The sequence below is a fragment of the Osmerus eperlanus genome, chromosome 5, assembly GCF_963692335.1.
Source record: "Osmerus eperlanus chromosome 5, fOsmEpe2.1, whole genome shotgun sequence".
Classification (NCBI taxonomy): Eukaryota; Metazoa; Chordata; class Actinopteri; order Osmeriformes; family Osmeridae; genus Osmerus; species Osmerus eperlanus.
The window spans coordinates 22,423,019-22,433,400 of NC_085022.1; the positions used below are offsets into that span (position 1 = coordinate 22,423,019).

General features: G+C 48.1%; 1 protein-coding gene across 1 annotated transcript in view; it reads right to left on the reverse strand.

Annotated features, from left to right (window-relative positions):
* Positions 1–10,123, reverse strand: part of abcc8 (ATP-binding cassette, sub-family C (CFTR/MRP), member 8) — a 25,769-nt gene extending 15,646 nt beyond the window's left edge. The window contains 8 exon segments of the mRNA XM_062460854.1: positions 397–518; positions 520–639; positions 2,081–2,173; positions 2,175–2,248; positions 3,687–3,808; positions 4,388–4,529; positions 7,041–7,200; positions 10,109–10,123. Of these exon segments, the coding sequence (XP_062316838.1) occupies positions 397–518; positions 520–639; positions 2,081–2,173; positions 2,175–2,248; positions 3,687–3,808; positions 4,388–4,529; positions 7,041–7,185 (818 nt within the window). The 5' untranslated portion in view covers positions 7,186–7,200; positions 10,109–10,123.
* Between the last annotated feature and the right edge of the window lie 259 nt (positions 10,124–10,382).

Below are 10,382 nucleotides of genomic sequence, written 5' to 3' on the forward strand. Positions count from 1 at the left end.
ACGTGAACTGTAACTACACTAGAACGAGGTCTATTCTCTTATGTAAACACTTAATGCTGGATGCTGAATGTGCTGTAAAGTGGGGACATCAGCTGTAATCTTCTGACCCCAAGCAGTACTACACTGCACAAACACAGGAAGTCCACGTAGCCAATCACAAACAACAAGACATTTCCCATAAACAAGTAAAACATCAAACTGTCCAGAATGCTTGTGAGGCAACTCGGTGATGCATTCTGTATCTACAGAGGACAGTATCACTAAACTAAAAGGAGAAATAGGGACAATTGCGACTGACAATCATCAACTGTAATCGATTCATCGGTTTCGACCCGATTCATCAGTTTTGCCCTGCCCTTCTGGAGAGACTAACAAGACGACGTCCCTGCCCCTCACCCTCTGCTCCTCGAAGCTGCCCGCAGCTTCAGGTAGTTGGTAAGGGCCCTCATGGCGATGGGCAGCTTGCCGATGACCTTGAGGTCGATTGGGCGGCGGTGGGCGGCGGTGATGAACGTGTTTCATCCACCAGTAGGTGGCCTTGGAGAGCAGGTTGACGAAGGGGCTGCAGGAAGCGGACCCCCAGGTCCTGGAGGTCCTCGGGGGCTTCACCTCCATGGGGCTGACGAAGCAAATGTACCGCTGGAAAGAGAGGGGGAGAGAGGGGGGGAGGGGAGAGAGGGGGGAGGGGAGAGAGGGGGGGGAGGGGAGAGAGGGGGGAGAGAGGGGGGGAGGGGCAGAAAGAGAGGGGAGAGAGGGGGGAGAGAGGGGGGGGAGGGGCAGAAAGAGAGGGGGAGAGAGGGGGGGGTAGAGAGAGTGGGGGGGGGAGAGGAAGAGAGGGGGGGGGAGAGAGGGGGGGAGGCCAAGATCAAAATTACCCACACACCTATAATGGATAATAAAGTACTTTACTTACTGTTTAGAAAATCCTATTTTGACTTGCCGAGTTTAACATCATTGTAATAATTGGATCCTCTTTCAATATGACATCCAGACTATATTATCTTGACAGTGAACTTGGCACTATTGTCTAAAGAATAGTGGCTTGTCTGAGTGTGTCTTGGCAAACACATCATCTTGGCAACAAATCTCCCTGTAATAGACTGAAACAGGAAGCTGTTCATTAGCTTTGTAAACAACATAGCTATTGAGCTTAAAGACATACTGTATAATTCTGTACAACTAACTTGAATTATCCTGGTTCAGGATGTAATCAATGAAAAGATGATATATTGCTGGGATATCTTAGGATGTGCTACACTGTTCTGCTTGTGTAACACAGAGAGCATCTCATCTTGGTTAAAGTAGGTTATTATGTTGTGACTGCCGGTGGAATTACCGCAATGGCACATCCTACCTTAACTCACTGCTCTTTCTAAAGACAGGGAGGCGGTGAGGGTACTGTAGGCCCGCCATGTCCAAACATCATTCTGACAATGTGAACATTTGGGCACTGATTCTTATATCATTTAGATTATGTAAGTATTTCTGGTTTGAGTATCTTTCAGCAAAGACAGATGTGAGCACAAACTGACACACTCACACATACACACACACACACACTCACTCACTCACTCACTCACACACACATACACACAGGCTTGGGCTCCTGGGACGTGACAGATGTGGGCTCACATCTCACAGCTCACATGCTCCTGGGACGTGACAGATGTGGCTCACTGCACATGGACACACACACGTAACAATGTTGTTTATTATCAAGCTAATCACTTGAAGACCTTTACTTGATAGCGTGCTCAGCAGTTTGAGTCAGTACATCAATGAAAAGAACACAAAAAAGAACTGTAGGCTTCAGATGAATCTGTGCCAAGAGAATGATTGCTACTTGACATGAAATGACCTTCAAGGTACACTTAGACGTCAATAGGAAAGAAGACAAACTCTCTCTTGACATCCTGTGACATTTAAATCCACCTGCAGGACTCATGCAGTGAGACCACAAGTCTGTCTGTCTGCCCCCCCCCCCCCCCCCCACACACACACACACACACACACACACTCACACACACACACACACACACACTCACACACACACACACACACACACACACACCAGACTCACCCGTCCCAGGATGAGGTTGACCTCCACGGCCAGTAGCAGGCCGTACAGCAGGGCCAGCAGCCCCGTGAGGCAGTAGCGCAGCTGCCGGGGGCCCGATGCCATGCTCAGTGTACTTGGCAAACTTGATGGTCTTCATAAGGAAGGCCAGCATCCAGTAGATCAGCAGGGCTGGGGGATGGGGGGGGGAGGGAGGGAGGTAGGGAAGGAGGGATGAGGGAGGGAGGGATGGGGGAGGGAGGGACAGGATAACAGAGGGATGGGGGAGGGAGAACAAAAGGCATATGTGAAGGGAGAGAGAAATGGATTCATGGGGAAAGGATTGGGGGGAGCAATTGAAGGATAAAAGGTAATTTACTACTGGGGGGACAGGGTGGGCTTATTACTAACATTAGATACTACTTGTATTGCTAACATATTACGGTACACTACTTATTTTACATGCAATACACCCAAGGTTCTCTTGTTAGTTTTAAACTACTTAGTTATACTTTTCTTTTATCAGGAGCTGTTTAATGATTTTATACTGTATGTAGACCGATAAAGTATTCATGTTGGTTTTTCTCACACTGTCTCATTGTCTTTTACGTTTGAGCTTACACTGGTCAGATCTATCAGCCGACCAAGAGAGCAATTAAATATTCATCTAAGGAGTCAGGAGATACAGCATGAATGACTAGCACCAGATGGATGGTGGCAGACAGTAGAATGAGCCAGTCACAGGATGTCTACTGTCAAAGAATTCTGTCCCCTGCTCCCCAGAGAACAGTCAACATGTGCGCATCACATCAGAAATATCACATTCCCTCTCCGTCATTCTGCTTATGGCTCTTCAGACGCCCCCTTCCTCCGCTAGCTCTGTCGGCTCTATCCTAACCTCCTTCTTCCTCCTCCTCCCACATTCTCCTCACTGATAGATACTCATTACAGTCAAGGTCGTTAAACTCCAAAACAGAGCCAACACTGTGACAACAAGCTGAGACCAATAACGCATTATATGAGTCAAAATCACAACAGCCCTTAAAGAGTTTCATTCAATACCTCAGCTTTCCTCCCGGCTAAATACAGATTGGGTTTCTGTGTGTTTGTGGAGAAAGATACCTGATTTAGAGAAAGTGGTGGAGGTGTGAAAAGAACGATAACAAGTGACTTGCCTGACTGAATGCTGCTGTGATGGCATGGCAGGACCAAAAGCTTGACTCCTGTTGCCATAGCAATTACAGTCTTTGTTGTTTTGGTGTTTTAGCTGCACAGTATGTACAGTACCGGATTAACAAGGTCGTTAAGACACTTGCCTGTCTGAGGCTGGGTGGAAAGAACCACCTCTGCCATCATGTTTTACTGCAACAACTACTGTCATCAATAAATGTTGACCGTAGTGCGAAACAAGCCTCTTTATTTCAACTAATGAGCTACAGTGCATAGCTGGATAAATCGCCCAACTGAGGTGTAAGACCTATCCATTTTCATGACCTGTGGTTTTGATTCTGAAGAGGACACAGGGATCACACTGTTCAGTTACGATGGTCATACAGTATTCCCTGCAGTAATATATAGACCTACAGACCTACAGTGCCTGGCCTAGCGGTTGGGGATGACAGTCACCTACCTATGAGTAACTTGGGGAAGTTGGAGGTCTCAATGTTGTGGTAGTAGATGATGGAGGTGACCCCGGCCATGAAGGCAAGGCCGGCAGGCATGTAGAGGTGCAGGTGGAGCGACTGGCTGAACCTGGGTGGGGCAGAGAGGATGAGATGAGCCCCCCCACACACACACACACACACACATGGTGTATACATGTATCTGTCTTTATGTAGCCTAACACACAAAGGCAGTTCCCCCGCATAGCAGTATATAAATTAATTTACGACCACAGTGTGCTGCTACAGCCTTGGGAAGAGCACTAGAAGCTGGAGAGCAGATGAGAAGCTCTCTGGTTCACTTCACTAACACATGTGATGCCCTCACAGAAACACAGACAGACTGTCCTCCTGAGACAATAAAATACTTCACACACGGCCACACACAGGAAGCACACACCAGATGAAGAGAGAGAGAGAGAGAGAGAGAGAGAGAGAGAGAGAGAGAGAGAGAGAGAGAGAGAGAGAGAGAGAGAGAGAGAGAGAGAGAGAGAGAGGGTAGATCTCACAATTGAAAGTGAAAAGGTGCTTAAAATATCAGATTTGATTGCTGTAATAGTTGACATTTCACCCTGTGACGCCCACACACACACAAATACACACACAGGAGGATATATCTGAAGGTCGTGAAAGATTGAAAGATGATCGTCCGTGAGTGTGTGTGATTCACCCGTCAGAGACGATGCCCTCAGCGACCTCGCAGACGAGGACAAACAGCAGGATGAAAGTGAGCAGCCAGCGCAGGTTGTGTCCGGGAAAGTGGAGCCAGGTGCTGTGGTGGATGTGGACCTTGGAGCTCTGACTGCCCCAGCCTCACGCAGGAAACACAACACACACATTACACCCAGGAAACACAACACACACATTAAACATCTGACCCATCTTCCTGTAGCTGTTGTCAGGGAGAGAGGACTATCTTCCTGTAGTTGTTGTCAGTGAGACAGGACTATCTTCCTGTAGCTGTTGTCAGGGAGACAGGACTATCTTCCTGTAGCTGTTGTCAGGGAGACAGGACTATCTTCCTGTAGCTGTTGTCAGGGAGACAGGACTATCTTCCTGTAGCTGTTGTCAGGGAGACAGCTGTCCCTGGGCCTGTCTGAAGGCTGGCCTTGTCAACATGGTCATGTGAGGCTCTTGTACTTGTGGTATCTCCAGAACAAAATATCTGGGCTTTAGTTTAGTACCCTGACATCTCTCAGTCACAGTTTATTTAATTACTCATTAGAGGATACTAATATAATTATACTAATAAGATCTATTGATCTTGATCTAAAATCAAAGAATAACAATTTAATTATCTGTATTATCATTAAAGGGCCATTTGTTTTCTAATCTGAATTACTCACTGCTGCCAATCTTCCTGCCAATAGCAATGTCGCTATGGTGATGGCTACTGGTAACACTAATCCTATTGGTGAGCCCAGGTGTTTACTCAAAGAAATGTTGGCACAAGATGTAAACCACACACACACAGACACACAAACACAATTCATCAGGTTTTTTTCAGTCTCACTGTGCTGGGCCAAGCCTCAACAGAGATTAGGACTAAAGAAAGACTCTTTCCTTTCAGTACTGGCTGTGAAACAGACCATAGCTTGACATGAACCCTTTACAGACAGTCTCCCTCACAGACAGAGATCCCTCACAGACAGTCTCCCTCACAGACAGAGTCTCTCTCACAGACAGAGTCTCTCTCACAGACAGTCTCCCTCACAGACAGACTCTCCCTCACAGACAGAGTCTCTCTCACAGACAGTCTCCCTCACAGACAGTCTCCCTCACAGACAGAGATCCCTCACAGACAGTCTCCCTCACAGACAGAGTCTCCCTCACAGACAGTCTCCCTCACAGACAGTCTCTCTCACAGACAGTCTCTCTCACAGACAGAGTCTCCCTCACAGACAGAGTCTCTCTCACAGACAGTCTTCCTCACAGACAGAGTCTCTCTCACAGACAGTCTCCCTCACAGACAGAGTCTCTCTCACAGACAGTCTCTCTCACAGACAGAGTCTCCCTCACAGACAGAGTCTCTCTCACAGACAGTCTCTCTCACAGACAGAGTCTCCCTCACAGACAGTCTCCCTCACAGACAGAGTCTCCCTCACAGACAGAGTCTCTCTCACAGACAGTCTCCCTCACAGACAGAGTCTCCCTCACAGACAGTCTCCCTCACAGACAGAGTCTCTCTCACAGACAGTCTCCCTCACAGGCAGAGTCTCCCTCAAAGACAGTCTCCCTCACAGGCAGAGTCTCCCTCACAGACAGAGTCTCTCTCACAGACTGGCTCACCAGGAAGTATTGACCAAACAGAGGTAATGTTGGGTCTGGTCCAGGAGGGATCAATTAGATGAGGGTGGTGTAGAGGGAGAGATTAAACTAATACAGTGGAAAGGTTAGATTGATAGGAGAGAGTGAGGGACAACCAGTAACAGCCAGTCACACTTTGATCACATTGTGTGGCATGGTAGCAAGGCGTAAACGCAGATCAAACAGTCCTCCTCTAATGACACAGAGAGAGTTTGTCCAACTCTGATGACATAGGGTAAGTCTGTCCCACACTAATGACACAGGCAAGGCCAACATTAATGACAAGGAGTAAGTATGTCCCACTCTGATGACACGGGCAGGTCACACTGTGATGAGGACACTAATGGATTTACAGACAGGCAGTCAGGGAGCAGCGAGCTGTAATGTGAGCACTCTAGATGATGGCTTGAGCCTCTGCTTTGTAAATTCCAGACAGAAAGGTCACATTTGTTTGTCAAAAATAAAAAGGGGTATTGCAGGAACATGTTCTGGTACGCCATACTTCACCAGGGTGTCTGTCCGGCAGAATGTTAACGCTTTGGTCACATGAATGCTAAAGACTAGTATTTTTAACCCTAACCCTGGTCAGATTATGAGTACATGATGTCTATTTACCATTTCCCCTTGTCAAATGACACTGCTTTCTGATTTTTTGTCAAACAGTACCATATTGTCATAAGTGCCATACTTGCATACCTGACATGTAACCGGCAATAAGTTAGTGAGCCAAAGACAGTTACGTTTAACAAGCTGAATATGACAGTTGGAGGACACATTCTCCAGACCATCTGTCTCATCACAGACTATCGTGGTGCAGTGCTGACACATCAGGCAGTGTGTGTGTGTGTGTGTGTGTGTGTGTGTGTTTGAAAGAGAGGGAATACATGCTGTGTGTGTACTTTACATGTTTTCCCTGGTGTCTCTACTCACCAATGACAACCAAGAAGTGTGTGTGTGTGTGTGTGTGTGTGTGTGAGAGACAGAGGGAATGAGAGCATGCATGCATCACCACTTACCGATGAAGAGTATAGGGAAGGTGATGAACAGCAGGAAGACGTGGGGCACCACGTTGAGCGCGTCCAGGAAGCAGCCGTTGTTGAGGACGCCTCCGTCCACGTTGTACGCCGAGCCGTTCTCGTTCCCGCAGAACGCCAGCGACATGGTGGAACCCGAACTCTGAGCACAGCCACGAGGAAGCAAGAAGACAAGGAGCGTGAGAGCCAAGTAGAGAGGCTCCCAGAGCACGTTCCTCTGAGGTGTCTGACGTCCACTAGATGATCCCAGGCAAGGTGCTCCTCCTTATTCTACATCCTGCCTGCCAGCGCTCAGGTCCACAGAGATCAGAAGGGCGGGACAGGAGAATCTGGAGACAGAGGCAGTCCAGAGAGGGGTTAGCAGCAGTCCAGAGAGGGGTTAACAGCAGTCCTCGCTCCTCTCCGCTGCTCTAAGCTGCTTTCCCAGTCGCGCGGGGGAGAACTGCATGCATGGCTTTCTCCTGCAGTCTCCAGCAGACATCCTGTAACGCGTTGCTGGAAGGCACATGCACACTCACACTCTGGCGAGCTACAAACACACGCGCACAAACACACACACACACGCGCGGGCTAGAGTAGAGGGCTTTTTGCGTGCACCTGCTCTTCCTATTTTGGCCAATGAGATTTCAAAGTTGACCTTGTGAGGTGAGAGAAGACAGCGTGCATGTGCCTGTGCAGCCGGCAAGCAGACAACAGAGGAGGGAGGGGCCTAACTGAGAGAGAGAGAGAGACGGAGGGAGGGGAGGGAGAAGAGAGAGAGAGAGACAGAGAGAGAGAGAGAGAGAGAGAGAGAGAGAGAGAGAGAGAGAGAGAGAGAGAGAGAGAGAGAGACAGAGAGAGAGGGGAGGGGAGGGAGAGAGGGGGGGAGGGAGAGAGAGAGAGAGAGAGGGGGAGGGAGGGAGGGAGGGAGGGAGAAGAGGGATATTGAATGAGTGTGTGTGTGAGGGGGGTGGGGTACAGCTGTGCAGTTAACACAGCAAACGTCACTTCAAGGTTGGTGTGAGGCATGAGTCCACCTCTCATCTAAACCCCAAAACACAAACACGTTCCCTCAAATGATGTAATCAGACGTAATCACAAATCTTCAAAAAGAAGGAACCTGCTGGCTTTCCATAAGCATCCATGTCAGAAGGTTTGATCACATGATCCGCATGAGATAGAAAAGGTGTTGATGATCTTACAGATTTTAGCGAAGACGTGTCCGTGGCAGTTTCCAGTGCAGTGGCATGATTTATAGCATAATGTATCAAGTTACCATTGCATTAAGCTATGACTAACATTCCTAGGTAACAGCCGTGTAACAGAGGAGCCATCATCAGCAGTTTAGAAAAGTTAGGCGGTAGTTTAAAGTGAAGGACAGACCATCTTTGATCTTTTGACCTCATACAGTACCAAAGCTGTGATTGTACTGATCTCATACAGTACCAAAGCTGTGATTGTACTGATCTCATACAGTACCAAAGCTGTGATTGTACTGATCTCATACAGTACCAAAGCTGTGATTGTACTGATCTCATACAGTACCAAAGCTGTGATTGTACTGATCTCATACAGTACCAAAGCTGTGATTGTACTGATCTCATACAGTACCAAAGCTGTGATTGTACTGATCTCATACAGTACCAAAGCTGTGATTGTACTGATCTCATACAGTACCAAAGCTGTGATTGTACTGATCTCATACAGTACCAAAGCTGTGATTGTACTGATCTCATACAGTACCAAAGCTGTGATTGTACTGATCTCATACAGTACCAAAGCTGTGATTGTACTGATCTCATACAGTACCAAAGCTGTGATTGTACTGATCTCATACAGTACCAAAGGTCAGGTGTCAGGGGAGTCGTAGAGATAATCTGCAGAGCGACGACACACAGCTGAGTCAGACGTGCTGCCCTCCCCCGAGACACCCGACCCCCCAGGGACACTGCGACCACTGTAAACCCAAACCCTCTCACTTCCTGTCCCGCGCCAAAATACTTCCCCACATTGGAGCCTGTGGGAAACGGTGCCTAGAGTAGGAGCCTGAGCTAACCGGGTGAGTACCATACGCTCAAGCCGACCCCAAAAGGTCAAGGATGGAGGGAGCGCATGTGGATCAATTTCAGAGCAGGGTTAAGAGGACGTCTGGGGTAAGGGGGGGCCTGGGGTAAGGGGGGGCCCTGGGGTAAGGGGGGGCCCTGGGGTAGGGGGGGCTGGGGTAAGGGGGGGCCCTGGGGAAAGGGGGGGCCTGGGGTAAGGGGGGGCCCTGGGGTAAGGGGGGGCCCTGGGGTAAGGGGGGGCCCTGGGGTAAGGGGGGGCCCTGGGGTAAGGGGGGGCAGAAAAGGGGATCAAATGGTATTCGATTGTGGGTTTGTAAAATCAAACTTCTTTCCAGATTACCCTACAGAACAGCCCACTCACAAATCCAATTTTAGAGCAATTATTTTGGCTATCATTTTATTGCTTCCTAAAGAACATCTAAAATCGCTGGGACCCCATTTCGAATTGCCTAGGGAGACTTCAAGAGAGTGAAAAATGAGCAGAGCTCCTGCATCACGCAGAGAAGAAAGATTTTAAAATGTGGCGGTGGTCTGTGATACAGTCCTGTACATTGCTGGAACTCGATACATTCATACCATAAATCCACCAGAGAACAGTGGGTCTGAACACTGACTGGCGGAATGATCCATCGTCCATCCTGCTATGGAGCGGCTGTCCCGTATCACGCTCCAACAGCGCCAGAGAGGACTACTGGAGCCAATCCAGGGACTCCTTGGGTCAACCCACGGGCATCGTTTAGCATGCTGATGCTTTTGGGTTTGTGAAATGTGCAGATGTTTACAGGACAGCGGAAAGGGGATTTTTTGGGGCCGATGATGTTGATTCCAACTAAACCATTCCACAAAAGCAATATTCAGCCTTGTAGCCTATTTAATGTTAGGTCACTCCTCAGATTTGAACAAAGGCTGGATGTATTTAAAATGCTTTCTAATGCTCAACAAAGCAGAACGTGGTGTTGAACAAGTTTGACGTGCCACTCAGTCATTCACACACCAAGGCGTACTTACCGGTTTATATCGTGAGATTATCTTTGTTTGAGATTTTTCAAATAGCGCTGCTCCCCCCAGATAAAATCTAAAAATCTAAAAAAAGAACGGAGTATGAGCTATTTTTCTATCAATGTGCATAACAATTAGTGTCAGAAAGCCATAGTCGGTATTACGTGCTCTGGGGCAGGTATGAGTGTGTCCAACAAATAAATAGTAAGAGAGGAAAACTCACAGCTGGTTTAAAAGCATCCGTTTAACCCGCTTCTAGATTTGACCGCAACAAACCATCACG